At 45.7% G+C, this 24,013-nt stretch overlaps 1 protein-coding gene across 3 annotated transcripts in view; it reads right to left on the reverse strand.

Annotated features, from left to right (window-relative positions):
* Positions 1–24,013, reverse strand: part of KIAA1755 (KIAA1755 ortholog) — an 81,517-nt gene that overhangs the window by 29,806 nt on the left and 27,698 nt on the right. For 2 of the 3 annotated variants that reach the window (XM_077251620.1, XM_077251619.1), the window contains exons 7-11: positions 19,500–19,598; positions 19,262–19,410; positions 1,064–1,202; positions 653–775; positions 13–204 (exon numbers count right to left, since the gene is read on the reverse strand). In XM_077251620.1, the coding sequence (XP_077107735.1) occupies positions 13–204; positions 653–775; positions 1,064–1,202; positions 19,262–19,410; positions 19,500–19,598 (702 nt within the window). The remainder of the gene's footprint in view (positions 1–12; positions 205–652; positions 776–1,063; positions 1,203–19,261; positions 19,411–19,499; positions 19,599–24,013) is intronic. The other variant, XM_077251621.1, reaches the window with a different exon arrangement.

The following is a 24,013-nucleotide window of genomic DNA, read 5'->3' on the forward strand; positions in this document are numbered from 1 at the left end:
TTTATGATATACCTTGTCACAAAACCGGTACAGATGTAGCAGCTTCTCCAGTTCTTCCCTTTGCTTTTCAACATTCATGTAGAAGGTACTTAGTTTGGTCTGGAAGGTTCCTCTTGTGACTTTGAAAGAATCCATCTCTGGAAACATGGAGCCACTGAACTTATTTGCATCATCCAAAAGGACCAGCCCATGGTTATAATGCACCTAAAAATAATATGGATTAATGACAAAAATGGGAACATATTGTCACAAATCATACAGGCTCTGCAGCTCAAACCAAGCAACAACAATTTGGGGATTAAAGGGTGTTTCCAGTTTTGGAAAATTTCTCTGGTGCAGTTTGTTTTAAAAAACAGTGTATTTTACTCACCCTCCCAGGGTCCAGAGCTGAGTCTCGGCCACTGCTACCAGTGTGTCAAAGTCTGCAGCGTTGCTGTCAAGTCAACAGTGCTGCAGTCAATAACTAAGCCGCTGAGATCACTGATTGATGTCAGCACGCTGGACAATAACAGACTCAGTGAGAAGATGCGGAAATTCATCACTGGAGCCAGGGAGGGGAAGTAAAGCAATTTGTTTTCATTTAAAAAGAAATACAAATCGGAGTGTGATGGACATGCAGTATAACTTTTCAATATGTATACGGAATACTTACTGTTGCTTGGAGGAAGAATTCCTTAAACTTTTTGTGATACTTCTCCAAACATTCTAATGTCCATTCCATAGTGTCCATCTCATGAAGCTGATTTTCTCCATCTCCATCCATCCATGAAGTAAGCTGTGCAGGCAAATATGAAGTTATAGAGGATGTACAGCATAAGAAATCATGTCTGCTTCAAAAACATTGCCACACCTGTCAGTAGGTTCTGTGCAGAAGTGGAACTTGATGCTCTTGGACTCCACCGAAACTGCATTATTAGGCACAACTCATTAACAGCGGTGACACTGTTTCATGTGGAACACTGCTGTGTTTTTTATGATATTTCAAGGTCAATCCTGCCTTCATTTTCCTTATGTGTGCATGATTATTTATTGATGTCATTCACTTATTTATTGCATTCTTTACCTGGTTAAATTGTTTCTCCAACTCCTGGATCTTCAATATTGACTCTAAAAGTTCCAGTCTACGGTTGGACTTAGTAACTAGAGCATGCACTCGTTCTTCCAAGTGGTTGTACATCTGCACAGCCGACTCCACTGCACTCCTTAAAGATGGAGAACAATTCAGTTTTTTAAAGTAAAATTCTACTAAATGTGTATTTCTATCATACAGAATCATATGGTATGTAATACTTGGTCTATCATACAATATCAGATGGTACATACAGTAATACTTGGTCTATCATACAGTATCAGATGGTATATACAGTAATACTTGGTCTATCATACAGTATCAGATGGTGTATAGTACTTGGTTTGTCATACAGTATCAGATGGAATTCAATATTTGGTCTATCATACAGTATCAGATGGTGTGTAATACTTGGTTTATCACATAGTATCAAATGGCATATACAGTAATACTTGGTCTATCATACAGTATCAGATGGTGTGTATGGTGTGTAATACTTGGCCTATCATACAGTATCAAATGGTCAAATGGCATAAACAGTAATACTTGGTCTGTTATGTAGTATCAAATGGCATAAACAGTAATACTTGGTCTGTTATGCAGTATCAAATGGCATATACAGTGTTACAGATGCAGGTGGCGTACGTGGTTCGCGGACCCACTGTACCACGGGGACGGACGTACCTAGGAGGGGCGTAGCTAAGCGGCTAACAGATGTTCACTGGAGCTCTAGATGGTGGAGTCAGTCTTGAGCTTTAGGTAGCCACCAGGTACTACTTTTAGTCAGTTCCCGGTACTGCAGCTGCTGACCCCAGGGGTCAGGTACACAGACACGGATAGTAGTCGGGCTCCATTCAGACTACTAAGTTATGGATCCCCTATAGAATGGTTACAGACATGGACAAAGACTGTAGCTTTGTTCAGACTACTCGATTCAGGATCCTCTGCGGAATGGTTCAGACAAGGCTGATTCTGAGACTGTTAGGACAGTCCAGATACACGGAAAATGAAAATAGGCATATGTTAAAACACACAAGTCTCCAATACTGATTCAGGGACTGGCCAAACACAGACCGGGGGACGACGTTCAGGCACTTGCCACACTAGGACTAGGACTTTGGGTTTAAGACTGGCCGCACAACCACCAGGGACTTCAGGTTCACCAGGGGACCTCACAACTTCATTAGCAGACTACACACTACCTAATGAATCTTTGGGTGCTATTGGCTGGGAGCCATCTAGCAGGTGATGTCTCCCTGCCATTGGCTGGGTTCATTTCACTATGTGCCCCTTTAAGAGCAGAGGAGCGTGAGCGCACTAACTACACCGCCGGGAACTGCATGGAGGGGAAAGGGAAACATCTGTTTTTCAAGCAAAAGACACTTTGGGAAACATTCCACTTCTCTTGCATTTTGTAAACCTGAAGTGTCTTTTTTTGCGGTTTTGGTTGTTTCCTGATCGTTTTTCATTGTTCTTTGACCTCAAGTGTTTTTACTTGCTTTTTCTTACTTACTTGCATTATCAGTGTTTTTTTTCTATCACTCCATTGAACAATGAAGAAACCACTAGTGGTTTTTCATGCAAAAATGCTCAATACCACCCAAGAGTTTTCGGGGCATCTCTTGAGTCTTCCCATTGACTAGTAGTATTGGAAAATATTGAGCCTTCCCATTGACTAGTGGAAAATATTGAGCATCTTCAGAGCAAAGGATATCTAAAGATTGGTCAAGTTACTTCTTTTAAACCACTTGACATCTTTGGAAGAATAACATGGTTAAAAGACACTCAAAAGGCTGAAAACATGACAACAATACACTTCAAACCTGTCAGAAAAAAGATTGTGTGAAAATACCCTGTGTCTATAAGCAAAAAACCTCCATATTCCTTTGATATCAAATGTATAATCTGACCAATAAACTAATTATGGTATGGCAATGCACCTAAACCCTTACACTTACTCTTCCACGCCTAAAGAAAGAATTGCCCTTTAAAGGGTCGATATTAACTGGATTGATATATTCAGTAGATGACACAAGAATTTGTGTCCTCTTCACTGAAAAGGGTATTTCCATGTGTAATTAATTAAGTTACCCTATGTGAATGTGGCACCCCTGAGGGTCCAGTAGCCACAGAGGTACTGCATCTCATCCAGAGGTGTGGTACCTCAACTCTCTGGTAAGGTCACTGTACAGAACCCTAACACTTGCCCCCATCACTAGACCTCTCCAGGCCCGGGAGGGATTAGATAGAAGGTGTGGGTGGAGAAAGTGAACAAGGGGAGGAGAGAGTGAGGAAGTCAGCCAGTCTGTGGAGAGGAAGAGAGAAGATCAGATGTGAGAGAGGGTTGGAGCTGAGAACTGGAGCTGTGAGGAGCCCGTCCCACCACGAGTGAGAGAGAGAGAGAGAGAAGGGAGAGAAGCTCCCAGAGGGAAAGAAGGGGTCCTAGGGGCACAGGAAGTGTGGAAACCACCCATGGGGCCCGCATCCACCCTGACCAACGCCAGGTGGAGGGACCAGATCGCAGTAGGGGAACTGGCCCCTGATCTAGTGAGGAACTACAAGTCCCAGCTAGGAGCCTGGAGGCTGTCATGTCTGCAAGTGTGACAGCCACAAGCACATCTATTTCGCTGAAAAGGTAGACAAAGAGGGTCAAGGGGAAAGTGAAGATGTCGCCCTCCAGGACCCGTGACTACTGGCCCGGGACACTGGGTGTGAAACGCAGGGCAGGAGAGGTGAGAGCCAGCACAGTGAGTCGACCAGGAAAGGCACTTATGAAGGGGGTAATGGACAAGTGTCCCAAGCTACTGGAGAGTTTGCTGGGCCACTGATCTGGAGGACACAGCACCCTGGCTGGGGAATAACATCCGAACGGTGAGTAAAAGTGTGGAAACTGCACCCTGCTGTGTCCTCTCGATTCTTTCCTGCCTCACTCACCCTGGGTACTAAGCTCTACCTATGGAGAGCTATACCAACTCTGCTGCATCGCCATCAGCCCCAGCGGTCCCTTTAAGCAGCGTCAGCCATCCCTGGCCGAGTACCACAGGTGGCGTCACGAACATTCCCCTTTTCCTATAGAAACTTTATTCCTTTCCATCATCTATCCCTATTTCATTGCACGCCCAGGGCCACAGACCGGGTCACCGCGTCCGACCCGCTTCCGAGTACCCCACGGCCCTAGCGGGTTCCGCATGAACATAGCGTGCCTTAATTAATAGAGTACATGGAATGACATCAGCTCCTAGTTAAAGTGAAGAGAAAACTGATAAGAGCTTGGCAAAAAGGATGGCAATAAAGGGTCAAAGCAGACCCAGACTAGCCCACAGCAGGACAGGTGATTCCCCCGGTGGACCCGTGTGCAGGAACAGGCCACTTACCCCCCATCATATTATGATTCATTTAGTCATTCATTCAACAAACTACCCATTTTATTATCATATACAAGCATAGGTAAATTTGTGACGAGGGTCATATAGTATTTGAATATAGTTGAACAGTGGTCCCCCATAGTCAATGATACTGGTGGACTCTTGCCACCCAAGTCTGATACTGGACATAAGGAAAGAATAGGTGCTATAACTGAGCGTATATTCTTGTAAAATGCAGTCCTGAGTCCTTGTTTAGTAGCCTGAGGCTGTGTTTAAGGTTGAGCATTTATGATTCCTTGCATTTCATCAATGTGCGCAGGAAGCTCAGAGATAACACCACTAGAATGCAAGATGAATCTCGTGTTTGGTTACTTTGGCTCTATTTATGGACTCTCACAATCTCTGTATTTACCTGCAGGTCTCCTACCATTAAATAACAAGCACTATCCTTCTCTACATAAAATTACAAGTTAACCTTCTATGTGAATGTTGTGATCTAGATTGATTTGCCTAATTGTCCTTGCTTTAGATCCAATAACACCCGCCTTTCTTTATTATCCCTTTTAAGTACATAATATAGAGGTTTATGGATTCTTCCTTTTCAATGGCTCATGAATATCGTGGCTCTGCCAGGCTTGTAAACCACTATAAGCCTCTATATAGAGAATTTTTAGATTCAATTTTATAGTTATGTCGTATTCGAGACATTGCACAGTAGGGACACTTCATTTTGTGTTTTCGAGTGTTTAGATCCACTAGAAATATATTCCCAATCAAAGACTTTAACCTGGTCAATTTATTTAAAAGTTTTAATACATAAGACTTTCCTACATACATGCCAACAGCCTAGTTTTTTCACAGGCATGATGCATGAATTATCCCAACATAATAGGTGTGGCTCATGCAACTTTGCATAAAATATGGGATGTTCTCACACAGTACAGGGTGGAGCTTAAAGGGGTTCTCCAGGAAGAGAAAAAAAAATACAAACTAATAATTATTAATGCTGAGATTCCAGAAATGATGAGGTAAGAAGTGTCCTCTCGAACTTCTGAGAGCCATATCTTTCTGAATGACTATACATTGTATAGATTATCCCCAGGTCACAGCAGGGGAGCTTCTACTGCACATGCTCAGACACCAGTACTAACATATTCTCTCTCTCTCTCTCTCTCTCCTCTTCCCTGGAACCAGGAAGTCAAAAAATCCATGCACATTAAAGAAGGCCAGATCCAGCTAAAAACTGGATCCGGCGCATCAGTTTTCCACAATTTACTTCGGATCGTTTTTTTTAGACTTTTGCCGGATTTAGCCTGAAAACAAAAAACTGATGTGTGAAACTAGCCTTAGTGTAACAAGGTTGCAGCCATTTTAATTCTACTGATTGTCTCCCCAGAAAAAACGATTGTAGTTTGCTATCCCCAGCAATGTAGATCGCCGACTACCTATGCGCCAGCCTTCATCGGGTTCCTCCTCTCTATCACGTGACATCCTGGCAGCCAGAGTCCTTGTGTACATACCACTAGATAGCAGGACAACTGAATGACGGCTGTGCTGCATCTGATTAGGAAGGAAAGTCCCGCCTCCCTGGCGATTTCACAGTATGAGGGGGCACATTTTATAAGTGTTTATTTCAGCGTGTGCAGGGAGCATAACTAAAAGAGCCACCTTGTCCAAATGCAGCATTAGTGCTGCACAAGTGGCTCTTTTAGTTACAAACGCCCGGGGGGGGGGTGACAGGTTCCCTTTAACTATTCCATACTGGGACCCTCCACTGATCAACAGAGTCTGGTTCACTGTTGGCCACAAGATTGCAGACAGGAGATCAATGGAACGGCAGGCCACACATTACGTGTTTATGCGAGAGGTAGACGAACACATCGCTTGTCTATCTTTGCCAGTACAGTAATAGATAGGTGATCACTTTTGCAGACTGGAATACCTCTTTGATATGGATCTTATGCTAAGATGAGGCTTAACATGGGCAATAGAGTATATATCAACTTGCCCTTAAAGGGTTAATACTAAATTTCACTACTCTTTTTCCTGACTGCTAACCCAGAGCTGTGCAAGTCAGTGTCAGCAGCAGTATTTTATGTGCGCTCCTCCAGGCCTGCCTGTGCTAAAGGCCTGGTTGTTGACAAGAGCGGAGTGTTCTGAGGACATGTAATGAGCAGTATTTAACACCTATGTCTCCCCAGTGAGAGCACGCTCGGCTTATTGCAACGCCTAGCTAACACCGAGCACAACTGTGCTGCAGTGCCACCAAGTGGAGCCAGATGGAAACATCAAAAATACAAAAACGGTCTTATTCCCAAATCAGTGCGCAAAGCTACAAACCAACAATCCATTGATTCTCATGTACACAGAAGCGCAAAAAAAAATATTGCCATGGAGAAAATTGGTGGCAAAAAAAAGATTGGAAATTTCTGCAACCAACGTGAAGCATGGGAATACGTCCTTACTGGTGCTTTCCCACAGTTTACAGCTGACGGGTACATCATTCATTCACTCATACATCAAGCAGTGCTGCTCACTGAGGGCATTTTTTTAGGAAACAAAAGGGAAACTCATCAGAAAGTTGGCATTGAAAAGTGGCAATTTTTGTGGAATGTGTAATTACCTAAAATATGGGGACTTTTGGCATTTTAGCTTAGCAGGAGGGGATATAACTATGACTGGAGTACTTTTCTGACTCCAGCATGGTTCTTAGGCCACGTGCACATATTCAGCATTTGGTGAGTTTTTTACCTCAGTATCTGCAAGCCAAAACCCAGAGTGGGTGATAAATACAGAAGTAGTGACGTGTTTCTGTTAGGCCATGTTCACATGTTCAGTATATGGTCAGTATTTTACCTCAGTATCTGCAAGCCAAAACCCAGAGTGGGTGATAAATACAGAAGTAGTGACGTGTTTCTGTTAGGCCATGTTCACATGTTCAGTATATGGTCAGTATTTTACCTCAGTATTTATAAGCCAAAACCCGGAGTGGGTGATAAATACAGAAGTGGTGACGTGTTTCTGTTAGGCCATGTTCACATGTTCGGTATTTGGTCAGTATTTTACCTCAGTGTTTATAAGCCAAAACCTGGAGTGGGTGATAAATACAGAAGTGGTGGCGTGTTTCTGTTAGGCTGTGTTCACATGTTCAGTATTTGATGATTTTTTTACCTCAGTAATTGTAAGCTAAAACCAGGAGTGTGACAATCAGAGCAAAAGTATGAGGGTATGTGCAGAAATTCTTGCAGAAATTTCCTGACAAAAAACGGACCTTTCTGCCAGAAATCCGCATGCGTTTTTGCTTTTTTTGAGCTTTTTTTGTGTTTTTTTTTTAGCTTTCCCAATGCGTTAAATAGCGGGAAAAAGCGAAAAATCTGCAAAATTAATGAACATGCTGCTTTTTTTTACCGCGAAGCGTTTTTTTCGCGGAAAAAAACGCATCGTGTGCACAAAAATTGCGGATTGCATTCCAAATGATAGGATGCGTATGTATGCGTTTTTATGCGTTTTATGGCGTTTTTATCACGAAAAAATGCGAAAAAAACTCAAAAAATCCTGAACATGTGCACATACCCTAATATAAACACATCACCACTTCTGTGTTTATCACCCACTCCTGATTTTGGCTTACAGATACTGAGGTAAAAAACTTACCAAACACTCAACGTGTGCACGTGGCCTAATACGCCGATCTTGATTACTTTCCCCCTAGTATCTAATGGCTAACTAACTACTCCTTATTAACCAACTTCTTTGCAACTCTGCAAAAACCCAGCAGAGGATTTTTCTAGATACAGTATGTGCAATGCAAAATAAGTGTGCTAACGTAAATTTCATTGAGATGCCCTTTTTTAACAAACGTGTTCTGCCTTTGTTTTTACTGTTTGAATGTATGCTTTAATGAGGACTGTGTGTCAGCAAAAAAAATAAATAATGCGACATGTCTATTTTTGAATCATGGATCAAAATCATCCATAGAAGTCTATGGGTCTGTGAAAATCAAGGACAGCATACATTGCCATCCATGTGAAATCCATTCGATGGCCATTTTTAACACTGCAATGCATAGGAAAAGCTTTGCAAAATGTTATTTCATAAACTGTCCTAATTACTTAGGCCGATTTCACAAGTCAGTGGCTCCGGTGCGTGTGGTGACAGTTTTCTCACGTACCGGAGACACTGACTCACGTAGACACATTAAAATCAATGTGTCTCTGGACATGTCAGCGTGTTTTCACGGACCGTGTGTCCGTTTGAAAAACACGGAGACATGTCAGTGTTCGTGGGAGCGCACAGATCATACAGACCCATTAAAGTCAATGGGTCCGTGTAAAACACGTACCGTACACGGATGCTGTCCGTGTGCCGTCCGTGTGCCGTGCAGGAGACAGCGCTACAGTAAGCGCTGTCCTCCCAGCTTGTGGTGCTGAAGCCGCCATTCATTTCTTCTCTCCAGCAGCATTCGCTGGAGAGAAGAAATGAAAAATCATTTTTTTTTTTTTGTGGTTGAAATAAAGATCTTTGTCACCACCCCCCTCCCACCCCCTGTGCGCCCGCCCGCTGGAAATCAAATACTCACCCAGCTCCCTCGATGCGTCCTCGCAGCGCCGCAGCTTCTGCTGTATGAGCGGTCATGTGGTACCGCTCATTACAGTGATGAATATGCGGCTCCACCTCCCATAGGGGTGGAGCCGCATATTCATCACTGCAATGGGCGGTACCACGTGACCGCTCATACAGGAAGAAGCTGCGGCGCTGAGAGGAAGCATCGAGGGAGCCGGGTGAGTATTTGATTTCCAGCGGGCGGGCGCACAGGGGGTGGGGGGCGGGCGGTGACCGGGATCTTTATTTTAAACACACAAAAAATAAAAAAACAATGATTTTTCATTCCTTCTCTCCAGCGAACGCTGCTGGGGGGAAGGAATGAATTCCGGCTTCAACACAAGATGCAGGGGACAGCGCTTATCTCTAGCGCTGTCTCGTGCACGGTCCGTGTGGTACCCAGTCGGCACACGGGCAGCACACTGCTGCCGCACGTGTGCCACACTGATGTGCCATGTGAGCACACGGACACACGGACACGGATAACTCCGGTACCGGAATTATCTGGACGTGTGAGACTGGCCTAACATAGTGTTTAGTGATGAGCGAACGTGCTGGGATAAGGTGGTATCTGAGCACGCTCGTGTGCTAACCGGGTGTCTGTGGTGTGCCCGAAAAATATGTTTGAGTTCCCGTGGAAAATTCCAAAGTTTTTTTCAACTATACAATTCCAATGTAGAAACGCCGTTCTTATATAACTGTATGTAAATTAAAGTCCGCATTCAGGCCCATAGGCCTAAGTGTATTCAATTTATAAATCCACATGAACATATTGGATGTGGATTTATAAATTGAATACACTTAGGCCTATGGGCCTGAATGCGGACTTAAATTTACATACAGTTATATAAGAACGGCGTTTCTACATTGGAATTGTATAGTTGAAAAAAACTTTGGAATTTTCTATATTTGGGAATACTTTGTTTGTATAAGTATGTTCCTAATTTTATTTTGTATATTTCTATATTTCTTGTCCAGGTACTGTTGCTGCTAATGGAAGACCTTGATTGGAGAGACATACATATGGTGGAGGCATAATTTCTTCAAAAAAATATAAATTTATGATATTTATGGATTTATAATTTCTATGAGAGTATATCGCTGTGTACATGAATGGTGGGAGGCCATTTAATAAATCTTCTTAAATATCCGATTGCCTCTTACATAATTTATTTAAAGGGCCTGGGGTTCCTGGGAAGGCGGGGGAGCTGGGGAGCGTCGGAGCTGGGGAGCGTCTAAACAGCGCAGTGCGCATGCCCAGGAACCCCAGCCCCGCACTGTGCATAATGAATAACAGTGCGGGGCGGGGGATTCAGGTGGCCGCACTGACAATGAACACTGCGCAGGCCCCAGGCAGGCACGCACAGCGCAGGCGCCGGATTTCAGACGATAACAGCGCTCAGGGGGCGGGGACCATCGGCCCTGAAGAGATGAGTGACGGCAGTTGGGGGATTCATACAGGACGCTTCGGACCGCCTCCTGGTACAATATCTGGTATGTGTGGCCAATTTTTAAAACGCTTTTTTGAGGTAATAAATGAATCAAAAACTAAAAGAGCCACCTTGTTAGACTGCAGCATTACTGCTGCACAAGGTGGCTCTTTTAGTTTATAACGGCTGGGGGGGGGTGACAGTGGCCCTTTAAGTTATTAATGTTGTTGTGGCCATAGGGTATAGCGCAATATATACACTGGTGAATTGCAACCACACCTGTTCATAAGAGCCAGGACCAAGGTGCTACTGCTATACTGAGGTCAGGGGTGGAGGCGCCTTGTCCGGAGGGGTGAGGGGCACCCCCTAGACACTGTATGAGTACCAGGTGGGGGTCTGAATTAAGACACTCTCTGGTGGCTCATAGCAGGATTAGGCACAACTTATATGAGTCTATATGGCCTAAAAGGAGCTAGTATGCTTCTAAGAACGCTGAGGTGGTTAACTGACATCACCATGTGTGAATTTTTTCTTTTTTTTTAAAAAAATCTGTTTAGTAGAAAAAAGAATTAATACTTCCTTTTAAATATTTATGGAAAGCCCTTTGATGTATTACATAGGGACTTCACCATTTTTATGTGCCACAAACCACATGGTGCGTTAATTAATAATATGATGGTGGTTGTCGGCATTTATTATCTATACCGCCTTTATAAAGATGCGAAGATCGGTGTGTGATCTTTAATAAGATCGCAATCCCTGGCGCCACGGCGCATGCGCAGGGTGTTAATGAAGTCACCTTATGCCCTAACCAGGATGGAGTCCTTGTGGGCTACTGCGCAGGTGCGTGACGTCATACAGATACTAGCGGTCTCATTGGCCTCCTACCAAACACGTGACCAGGATGTACACAGAAACGCTCTGACATGCGTACTGGCAGTCTCAGCACGCCGATAAACATGTGATCTCCTCCATCAGCGATATGTCTCTCCTGAGGTATGAAAAATGAGTAGATAGTTACCATATGAAGGAGTTGTTTTATATGTTTTTAATAGTACACTGCTGGCACTTATACACATTATGATGAGATGTAATTGATGGGATTCACTGATTGGTTGTACTCATTGGGGATGTTGGGAGTATGCCCCTATATATATGTTACTAAGAGGTCTGTTTATTGCTTGAGAAAGGCTCAGTCAGAGCCGAAACGTTGCATGGAGATGTGGGCACAATAAACACCTGCATATCAACTTAAGAACGTGGACTGCTGCCTGTTTTTGTGATATATATATATATATATATATATCTAATATATAAAGCTGAATGTGTGTATGTATGTATGTCCGGGATTGGCATCTGAACCGTCGCAGCTACAGCCACAAAATTTTGCACAGTCACACGCAGGACCCTGAGAGCGTCAAAGCTATGTTGTGAGGTGAAATTTTAACCCCGCGCTTTCCAATTCACCAAACAATTTTGCCCCTATCTACATAATGGGGAAAAAATGAAAGGAAAAGTGTTGGAGGCAAATTAACAGCTGCCAGATGTGAACAAGGGGGACTTAAAGAATGAGAGCGATGGCGCCAAAGAGTATATACCGTACAGTTGCTAAGGTGGGGCCCCGACATGGGATAATCCCCACACCACCACGGGGATATGAACACACACACAAAATGCGCCACACACTACCACGTGCTCGAACACATATACCACCCTCAGCGCACATTTCACCACACATACACCAACCTCGCCACATAAAAGTTGAAACACAAAAGTCGCCGCTCAAAACTCGCCACGCCCAAAACTCACCTCATGGAAAACTCGCCACACGCAAAACTTGCACACGCGGAAAAATTGCCACATGCACAAAAGTTGCAACACATGCAAAAGTTGCCTCACACAAAACTTGCACATACTCAAAAGGCACCACACATAAAACTCGCCACGCGCAAAACTTGCTGCACACAACTTGCTACACTAACCTGTCACATGCAACTCGACACACAAAAAGTTGCTACACGCATGTCGCCACACAAAACTCATCTCACAAGAGTCGCTACATGCATGTCGCCACACGCAACTCAACACACTCAACTTGACACACGAACCTCGCCCTAAAACACACACAAGTCTGGTATTATCCTTCAAAAATAAAAATCTGATTAATAAGCTGACAAACTACAAGAGCAACAAATGTACCATATAGGAATCCGGCAGCTGTCAGTCACATGACCAGTCTATTATGTGTATGTGTGAGCTAATATATACTGCCAGGGGGTGGGCTTACTGTTGGCTGGGGATTTATCAGGCTGCCAATTTAGCTTACAAATACTGAGGTAAAAATACTGACCAAATAACGTGTGAACGAGGTCTAATACAGGAGGAGATGACATACAGATATATACTATATACAGGAGGAGATGACACACAGGTATATACTATTTACAGGGGAGATGACACAGGTATATACTATATGCAGGAGGAGATGACACACAGATATATACTATATACAGGAGAGATGACACACAGGTATATACTATATAGAGGAGGAGATGACATACAGGTACATACTACATACAGCAGGAGATGACATACAGGTATATACTATATACAGAAGGAGATGACACACAGGTATATACTATATACAGGAGCAGATTACCTACAGGTATATACACTCACTGGCCACTTTATTAGGTACACCATGCTAGTAACGGGTTGGACCCCTTTTGCCTTCAGAACTGCCTCAATTCTTCGTGGCATAGATTCAACAAGGTGCTGGAAGCATTCCTCAGAGATTTTGGTCCATATTGACATGATGGCATCACACAGTTGCCGCAGATTTGTCGGCTGCACATCCCTGATGCGAATCTCCCATTCCACCACATCCCAAAGATTTCATGTTGTTTACGCCAAATTCTGACCCTACCATCCGAATGTCGCAGCAGAAATCGAGACTCATCAGACCAAGCAACGTTTTTCCAATCTTCTACTGTCCAATTTCGATGAGCTTGTGCAAATTGTAGCCTCAGTTTCCTGTTCTTAGCTGAAAGGAGTGGTACCCGGTGTGGTCTTCTGCTGCTGTAGCCCATCTGCCTCAAAGTTCGACGCACTGTGCGTTCAGAGATGCTCTTAGGCCTACCTTGGTTGTAACGGGTGGCGAATTGAGTCACTGTTGCCTTTCTATCAGCTCGAACCAGTCTGCCCATTCTCCTCTGACCTCTGGCATCAACAAGGCATTTCCGCCCACAGAACTGCCGCTCACTGGATTTTTTTTCTTTTTCGGACCATTCTCTGTAAACCCTAGAGATGGTTGTGCGTGAAAATCCCAGTAGATCAGCAGTTTCTGAAATACTCAGACCAGCCCTTCTGGCACCAACAACCATGCCACGTTCAAAGGCACTCAAATCACCTTTCATCCCCATACTGATGCTCGGTTTGAACTGCAGGAGATTGTCTTGACCATGTCTACATGCCTAAATGCACTGAGTTGCCGCCATGTGATTGGCTGATTAGAAATTAAGTGTTAACAAGAAGTTGGACAGGTGTACCTAATAAAGTGGCCAGTGAGTGTAGTATATACAGGAGGAGATGACATACAGGTATATGCTATGTATAGGAGGAGATGACATACAGGTATATACTATATACAGGAGGAGATGACACACAGATATATACTATATATAGGTGAGATGACACACAGGTATATACTATATACAGGAGGAGATTACATACAGGTATATACTATATATAGGAGGAGATGACATACAGGTATATACTATATACAGGGGAGATGACACACAGCAGGTATATACTATATACAGGGGAGATGACATACAGGTATATACTATATACAGGAGATGACATACAGGTGTATACTATATATAAGGGAGATGACAAACATGTATATATTGAGGTAAAAATGAGAGGTGTGAGGTGAAAATGAAAAGGTGTGAGTGCAAAATGAGAGGAGTGAGGGAAAATAGTGGAGTGATCGGAAAATGACAGATGTGAGGTCGAAATGACAAGTGTTAGGGGGGAATGAGAGGAGTGAGGGGGAAAATAAGAGGAGTGAGGGGGAAAATGAGAGGTGTGAGGGAGAAAATGAGAGATGTGAGGGGGAAAATGAAAGATGTGATGGGGAAAATGAGAGGCATGATGGGAAAATAAGAGAAGTGAGGTGCTATAACTAACCACAGATATTTACTATGCCCAGGCAACGCCGGGCTCTTCAGCTAGCTTAGATTTACAATCTCCATGCTTTTCTCATGGTCAACTTTATGTGGCCTGTTCAAGAGTTGGAACAGCCAAAAATCTGTTTGTCTTTGCACCTGAAGGAAAAACTAAGAATGTCGTTTATCAAAAGGCTCTCGAATAAGTAGTAGAAGATTACTTCACATTACTTGGCCAATTTAGTTAAATCTGTGTGGAATATCTCTGGTGTTGAAATATATGTTGTAAAATGCTTCTATTAGCTTAGTTTTTGCCTTTTAATAATTACATTTCTATCTATTTGTTTTGTGGTTTTTTTGTGCAGAATAAATTTTTGTTAACACATTCTATTTTGCTAACAGCAGTTATTACCCCGGGCGAAGCCGGGTAGTAAAGCTAGTATATATATATACCTGTTCTATGTGTAGACATTTATTCCAACTATTCTATTCTGTCAGTGTGATTTTACTGTACACCGCACTGAATTGCCGGCTTTTCTCTCTAACACCGGTGCGTATTTCTCGCAAGTCACACTGCTGGTCCGTGTGTAATCCGTATTTTTCTCACCCCCATAGACTTTCATTGGTGATTTTTTTGTGCAATACGGTGACAAACGCAGCATGCTGCGATTTTCTACGGCCGTACAAGACCGTATAATACGGATCAGTAAAATACGGCAGATAGGAGCTGGGCCATAGAGAATCATTGTACCGTATGCAATCTGCATTTTCTGCACCTCTCAAACGCGTTTTTGCCCTACAGATTTATCAAATCAGTTGCAGAAAAATCCGCAGTGGACCATTATACGTGTGCACATAGCCTTAGGGTATGTGCACACTTAGAATGGACCTCTGCGGATTTTTCCGCAGCGAATTTTAGAAATCCGCAGGTAAAAGGCACTGCGTTTTACCTGTGGATTTACCGCGGATTTTGCGCGGATTCCCCTGCGGTTTTATACCTGCGGATTCCTATTGTGAAGCAGGTGTAAACCGCTGCGGAATCCGCACAAAGAATTGACATGCTGCGGAATGTAAACCACGGCGTTTCCGCGCGTTTTTTTTCACAGCATGGGCACAGCGTTTTCTGTTTTCCATAAGTTTACATTGTACTGTAAACTCATGGGAATTTGCTGCGGACCCGCAGCTGCAGATCCGCAGCAAAATCCGCAACGTGTGCACATATCCTCACGCACTGCTTCTCCTTATGGTGTTAAGAGCATTAACCATTAGAAGGTGCCTATTTTATTAATCTATGCCAGTGTTCTCCATTGGCTCTATTGCTCTTATGAAACTACAACTCCTATCATTCCCTGCTAGACCCAGGTCATGGAAGGAAGGGATTACAGTTTTAGTTTGGCTCGTCGTCATCAAGATATTACTGTACTTAATAGTGATGATGAGCTAACATGCTCTGATAAGGAGTTATCCGAGCATGCTTGTGTGCTAACTAAGTGTCTTCCGCGCGCTCGAATAATATGTTAGAGTCCCCGCGGCAGCATGTCTCGTTGCTGTTCAACAGCTGCAACACATGGAGGGATTGACTAACAAACATTGACTCGAACATATTCTTCGAGCATGCTGAAGACACTCAGTTAGCACTCGAGCAGGCTCAGATAACACCTCATCTGAGCACGTTCGCTAATCACTAGTATTTAACATTTTTTTTTTACTCTAAGGGTATGTTTCCAAGTTCAGGAAACGCTGCGTTTTTGGCGCTGCGTTGAGCCACAGCATCAAAAACGCAGCGTCCATATGTTACAGCATAGTGGAGGGGATTTCATGAAATCCTGTCTCCACTATGCAGTAAAAGACGCATGTGGCATACCCGCGAAAACGCACATGCGGCGCGTCTTTTAAGAACACAGCATGTCCTTGCATTGCAGAAAAAACTCAAGGACAACGCAGGTGACCTGCCAGTGACCTCAGGTGCAGATTTGGTCAGGATTTTACCTGCATAAAATCCTGACCAAATCCTGAAGCAATCCTGAATGTGGACACATACCCTAAACAGGTATTTTAAAACACAGATTTCTGTAATTTTTAACAAAAAAAAGCTACTTTTCACATTGAGTGGCTTCACTCAATACTGAGACCGAGTCAATAAAATCATTTAATTTTTGTTTCTGGGCACGCTGGAAACTTAGTGATATGTGATGACTAAGGTGCACAACTAGAAGCCAAAATAACAAAGGATAGTAAATATATGTGTATATTATATACACAGATACGGCTCTGTACGTAACTCTGTTGCTACTCCTTGGTTGCTTCAGAGGTTATACTCTGTTTTCCTTTCGATAATACTACAAATGGACACTTTTCTGTCCAGTAACTTTCAATAAATGGGTTATCCACTGCCTGGACAACCCTTTTTTAAATGAAGTTTTCCCCCTTTTAAAAGTAAAACACCATATACCCACCTCCAAGACATCTCCGGAACCTTGGCACATATCCCGATGTAACAGGTCAGATTAACCCCCCCGCCCAGAATATACCGGGGGTATAAATCGGCCTAGGCCAGCTTATACCCATCCGGGTCAGAATATACCCCAGCTGCTGTAGATCAGATTTTTCAGGCTTTTGAGAACCATTGAGTGATATACTCAATAACAGGGCCCCAGGCAGTGCACGGGGTCCCAGGCAGAACACGGGGCCCTAGGTAGCACTTGGGGGGCAGAGACAGCGAACGGGGTCCCAGGTAGCACACGGGGCCCCATGCAGCACACGGGGTGGGGGGGTAGAGACAGCAAATGGGGTCCCAGGCAGCACACAGGGGCCCCAGGCAGTGCACAGGGCTCAAGGAAGCACACAGGGCCCCAGGCAGCATACAGGGGCACCAGGCAATGCACAGAGGGGCAGAGACAGTGCATGGGACCTCAGACAGCGCTCAGGGAGGCAGAGACAGCACACAAGGGGGGAGACACAGCGTGCAGGGCCCCCGTGTGCTGTCTGGGACCCCCCATGCGCTGTCTAGGACCCCCTGTGCACTGTGTGCGACCCCCTGTGCGATGTCTGGGGCCCCGTTCTTGAGTATATCACTCAATCCTGTGCCATGTCTGGGGCCCCTGTGTGATGTCTGGGGCCCCTGTGCGATGTGTGATGCCTGGGGCCCCCGTGTGCTGCCTGGGGCCCCTGTGTGCTGTCTGGGGCCCCCTTTTGCTGCCTGGACCCCGTTCGCTATCTCTGCCCCCCGTGTGCTGCCTGGGGCCCCTGTGTGCTGCCTGGGGCCCTGTTCACTGTCTCTGCTCCAGTGTGCTGCCTGGGGCCTCGTTTGGTGTCCCTGCCTCCCCGTGTGCTGCCTGGGGCCCCGTTCGCTGTCTCTGCCCCGTGTGCTGTCTGTGGCCCCGTGTGCTGCCTGGGACCCCATTCGTTCGCTGTCTCTGACCCCCTGTACGCTGCCTGGGACCCCGTTCTTTCGTGCCCGATCTGGGGCCTCGTTCTTTTGTGCCCGGTCTGGGGCCTCATGTGCTACCTGGGACCCCGTTCGCTATCTCTGCCCCCCATGTGTTGCCTGGGGCCCCTGTGTGCTGCCTGGGGCCCTGTGTGCTGCCTGGGGGTCCTGTGTGCTGCCTGGGGCCCCGATGTACTGCCTGGGGCCCCGTTCATTGTCTCTGCCCCAGTGTGCTGCCTGGGGCCCCGTTTGGTGTCCCTGCCTCCCCGTGTGCTGCCTGGGGCCCTGTTCGCTGTCTCTGCCCCCTGTGTGCTGTCTAGGGCCCCGTGTGCTGCCTGGGCCCCTATTCTTTCACTGTCTCTGCCCCCCTGTACGCTGCCTGGGGCCCCGTTCTTTCATATATCACTCAATCCTGTGCCATGTCTGGGGCCCCTGTGCCATGTCTGGGGCCCCTTGCGCTGTCTGGGGCCTCATTCGCTGTCTCTGCCCCTCTGTGCGCTACCTGGGGCCCCTGTGTACTGACTGGGGCCCCGTTATTAAGTATATCACTCAATAGTTCTCAAAAACATGAAAAATCTGATCTACAGCAGCTGGGGTATATTCTGGCCCAGAGGGGTATAAACTGGTCTAGGCCACTTTAACCCTGGGTATATTCTGGGCGGGGGGGTTATCTGGCCTGTTACACCGGGACTCCCATGACACTGTTATGCCTTGTGAGCCCTGCAGTCAATCAATGGCCCTATTGGGCTGCTGTGCACTCACTTCCCTCGGATGAATGCCGGACAAGCAGAAGAAGGGAGAGTGCCGTAGCCCAATTGCAGCTGCTGATTGGCTGCAGGGCTTATATGGCACAACAACGTCATAAAAGCCAGGGAGACCTACCAACCAAGTTGCTGGACTGGCATTAGTCTGGGAGGTAAGTAAAAGTGTATTTTTATTTTACAGTGGGGACTAATTCATTTCCAAAGGGGTTGTCCAGATAGTGGACAAATCTTTAAGGCCAGTTGCAACAAAGTACCTATGCCATGTAAAGGTAAAATGTGTTTCTCTAATATGGCTGATTGGAAGAAAGTTTAAAAAAAATATCTTATTTATTTTCTATAGGCCTCTATAGAATTTATGTCACTTACATGAAATAAATAAGATATTCTTTTTGAATTTACCTGGCACATTAACAAAGTTGGTTGATTTCAAGTTACCTGACATCCTGTGAACAGTAGAAACGAGTTGCCTCTTTGCGAAGTCTGGCCAGTGTTGTCCCTCCTTCCCGCTGTAAGGAAACTAAACGGGAGTCACTTAGAACCACCTTCATCAGCTCCCGGTACTGACCCATTTTCTCCTCTGCTTCCTATGAAGATATATGATAACACATTTGTTCTGCCTATTATATACATCTACGTCACAAGGACTACTGAACTTTTTGGCCACGACTATTACCTTTGAATCCTGTAGAGTGCCGCCTTCACCCAGTTCTTGAATGGCATGCTGCAGTAAGTCAGAGGCTTTTCGGAGGTCTGCTGAGAAAGCATCAAGTTTCTGAAATACACAAATAAAGTTATTCTATTAGAAAAATAAATGAAATACCGTATTTGATAAAATGTGTCGAAGCCCGATGCAGAGACTGTCAACATTTGTTCTACACTATATACTATGCAATAAACTGCCTCTAAATGTAGAACAAATCCAGGAAAAAGATGTGCACACTGTCACTGGGTTGGTGCAGGCATGAACAAAAATAGTCCAAGTATAGGAAAAATCAGCCGCACTCAATTGGTTGAAAGTTCAGCAAACTGTGTAGTTTCTTTATTAACATATACAATAAACATCACCAGGTGCTTTTTTAGGAGGTAAATGGGTGGCGGACTATTCAATTCGGGTAACGTTTCGACCCCAGCGGGTCATTATCAAAACCTCACTTGTGCCAAAGAGGTAGAGGAGAGGAGAAAGAGCCGAGTTCCCATAGGGCAGCTCTGGTGGAGTTGTGTGGAAGCGCGTCCGCCTGGTGGGTGATGTAGTAAATGTCTAAATGTAGAACAGGCCTGCTTATGTCCTTTTAAAAGGAAGCCTAAAAGGATGGAACAAGTAATCATTCAGCATGACAATAAAACAAGATAAAGAGGGAAAGGAGAAGGATCACAAAGTTTTGTACATTATAGGGTTTTACTATTTTATATTAAAACTAGCAAGTGTGATAGTAGTATTAGTATTATTCATTAGTGTGAGACGACTTTAATTTAACATCGATCTTAGTTTATGTTATTGAAGGGAGTTATCTCAACATGATAATGCCTTCTTGAAAAAAAATGGATCTGAATATAGGAACATTCAGTAGTCAGTTATTATAACGAGTCTGGAAGGAGGTTAAAGAAGCTATACATTTCCATGACAGGGGCCACTATAAGGTAAATGTTGTAGTGCAGTGATGGGCAACCTTTTGAGCTCGGTGTGTCAAAATTCGCCAAAAAACCGAGCATAACTTGGGTGGTGTGTCACCTTGATAAAAAAACATAATTTTGCGACATGTATAGTTTAAATAACAAATATGTATAATTAGAATTAACTTACCTGCTTAGTGACTTCTTTGTTCATCTGTCAGTTGGTTTCTTTTGTTGGTCTTGCTATTATTTAACTTGTGTGGGGTGCCGTGAACTAAGATAAGTGAGGGGGAGGGGGAATTCTTCCAGTGATGGCGAACCTGTGGCACTCCAGCTGTTGCAAAACTACAATTCCCATCATGTCTTCACAGCCAAAGCCTTTGCTTTGAATGGCCAGCCATGATGGGAATTGTAGTTTTGCAACAGCTGGACTGCCACAGGTTCGCCATCACTGATGCCTCCCTCTCACTTATCTCAGTAATGGCCAATGACACCCCACAGTTCACTGGATGATGGTTGCTGTAGTAGTCACAGGGCCTCCAGACAGCAATCACAGGGCCTGAGTCCAGACAGCAATCACAGGGCCTGAGTCCAGACAGCTATCACAGGGCCTGAGTCCAGACAGCAATCACAGGGCCTGAGTCCAGACAGCAATCACAGGGCCTGAGTCCAGACAGCAATCACAGGGCCTGAGTCCAGACAGCTATCACAGGTCCTGAGTCCAGACAGCTATCACAGGTCCTGAGTCCAGACAGCAATCACAGGGCCTGAGTCCAGACAGCAATCACAGGGCCTGAGTCCAGACAGCAATCACAGGGCCTGAGTCCAGACAGCAATCACAGGGCCTGAGTCCAGACAGCAATCACAGGGCCTGAGTCCAGACAGCAATCACAGGGCCTGAGTCCAGACAGCAATCACAGGGCCTGAGTCCAGACAGCAATCACAGGGCCTGAGTCCAGACAGCTATCACAGGGCCTGAGTCCAGACAGCAATCACAGGGCCTGAGTCCAGACAGCTATCACAGGTCCTGAGTCCAGAGAGCTATCACAGGGCCTGAGTCCAGACAGCAATCACAGGGCCTGAGTCCAGACAGCAATCACAGGGCCTGAGTCCAGACAGCAATCACAGGGCCTGAGTCCAGACAGCAATCACAGGGCCTGAGTCCAGACAGCAATCACAGGGCCTGAGTCCAGACAGCAATCACAGGGCCTGAGTCCAGACAGCAATCACAGGGCCTGAGTCCAGACAGCAATCACAGGGCCTGAGTCCAGACAGCTATCACAGGGCCTGAGTCCAGACAGCTATCACAGGGCCTGAGTCCAGACAGCTATCACAGGGCCTGAGTCCAGACAGCTATCACAGGGCCTGAGTCCAGACAGCTATCACAGGGCCTGAGTCCAGACAGCTATCACAGGGCCTGAGTCCAGACAGCTATCACAGGGCCTGAGTCCAGACAGCTATCACAGGGCCTGAGTCCAGACAGCTATCACAGGGCCTGAGTCCAGACAGCTATCACAGGGCCTGAGTCCAGACAGCTATCACAGGGCCTGAGTCCAGACAGCTATCACAGGGCCTGAGTCCAGACAGCTATCACAGGGCCTGAGTCCAGACAGCTATCACAGGGCCTGAGTCCAGACAGCTATCACAGGGCCTGAGTCCAGACAGCTATCACAGGGCCTGAGTCCAGACAGCTATCACAGGGCCTGAGTCCAGACAGCTATCACAGGGCCTGAGTCCAGACAGCTATCACAGGGCCTGAGTCCAGACAGCTATCACAGGGCCTGAGTCCAGACAGCTATCACAGGGCCTGAGTCCAGACAGCTATCACAGGGCCTGAGTCCAGACAGCTATCACAGGGCCTGAGTCCAGACAGCTATCACAGGGCCTGAGTCCAGACAGCTATCACAGGGCCTGAGTCCAGACAGCTATCACAGGGCCTGAGTCCAGACAGCTATCACAGGGCCTGAGTCCAGACAGCTATCACAGGGCCTGAGTCCAGACAGCTATCACAGGGCCTGAGTCCAGACAGCTATCACAGGGCCTGAGTCCAGACAGCTATCACAGGGCCTGAGTCCAGACAGCTATCACAGGGCCTGAGTCCAGACAGCTATCACAGGGCCTGAGTCCAGACAGCTATCACAGGGCCTGAGTCCAGACAGCTATCACAGGGCCTCCAGACAGCTATCACAGGGCCTGAGTCCAGACAGCTATCACAGGGCCTCCAGACAGCTATCACAGGGCCTCCAGACAGCTATCACAGGGCCTGAGTCCAGACAGCTATCTCCTCAGGCCTCAGAAGTGCAGCCTGGGACTTCTGGTCGGCGCAGCAGGGAGCAGCGCAATGTCGCCCAAACAACACAGATCCGACGCAGAGGCCTGGGACTTCCGGGAGCTGCGCCTGGCCTACCGGAAGTCCCAGGCCTAGACGCTCTGCACCGGAGCTCTGTTGTTTGGACCCACAGACCTCCTGCATGGCATCCGATCCGATAAAAAATCGGATCGGATGCCATTGTTTACTTTAGCATTCCGATACCGCAAGTATCGGGTATCGGCCGATATTTGCTGTATCGGAATTCCGAAACCGAGATCCGATACTTTTGTGGTATCGGTATCGAAACAACATTAATGTGTGTAAAATAAAGAATTAAAATAAAAAATATTGCTATACTCACCTCTCCGACGCAGCCTGGATGTCCGCGAGGGAACCGGCAGCGTTGTTTGCTTAAAAATCGCGGTTTTCCTTCCTTACTTGAAGTCCCGGCTTGTGATTGGTTGCGTGCCGCCCATGTGGCCGAGACGCGACCAATCACAGCAAGCCGTGACGTAATTTTAGGTCCTTCAGGATTTTAAAATTACGTTCCGGCGTTGTGATTGGTTGCGTGCGGTCACATGGGCGACGCAACCAATCACAACGCCGGAACGTAATTTTAAAATCCTGAAGGACCTAAAATTACGTCACGGCTTGCTGTGATTGGTCGCGTCTCGGTCACATGGGCGGCACGCAACCAATCACAAGCCGGGACTTCAAGTAAGGAAGGAAAACCGCGATTTTTAAGCAAACAACGCTGCCGGTTCCCTCGCGGACGTCCAGGCTGCGTCGGAGAGGTGAGTATAGCAATATTTTTTATTTTAATTCTTTATTTTACATATTAATATGGTTCCCAGGGCCTGAAGGAGAGTTTCCTCTCCTTCAGACCCTGGGAAAGAAGCAATTTCTATGGGGCCGCGGCCGGCGGCCGGCGTGTCACTGAAAATGACTACGCGTGTCAGCACTGACACGCGTGTCATAGGTTCGCCATCACTGTTGTAGTGCATATTGACCAGATGGTCAATGTAACAAGTGAGGAAGTGGGGACTTATTACCAGTCTTGGTTTACTTTCCCTCCAGGTTTCCATGTGGCACTGGTGTACTTAAATGGATATTCCCATCTCCAAGATCCTAACATGATATGTAATAGGTATAATAATAATATTAGCATTAGCAAATACATTCAATTAGAAATGTAGTATAATTTTTCTGATTCGCTATGTCTTTCCTCATGTGCAGGCATTGTAGGACCTTAGCAACTAGCTACT

The sequence above is a fragment of the Ranitomeya variabilis genome, chromosome 4, assembly GCF_051348905.1.
Source record: "Ranitomeya variabilis isolate aRanVar5 chromosome 4, aRanVar5.hap1, whole genome shotgun sequence".
Lineage (NCBI taxonomy): Eukaryota > Metazoa > Chordata > Amphibia > Anura > Dendrobatidae > Ranitomeya > Ranitomeya variabilis.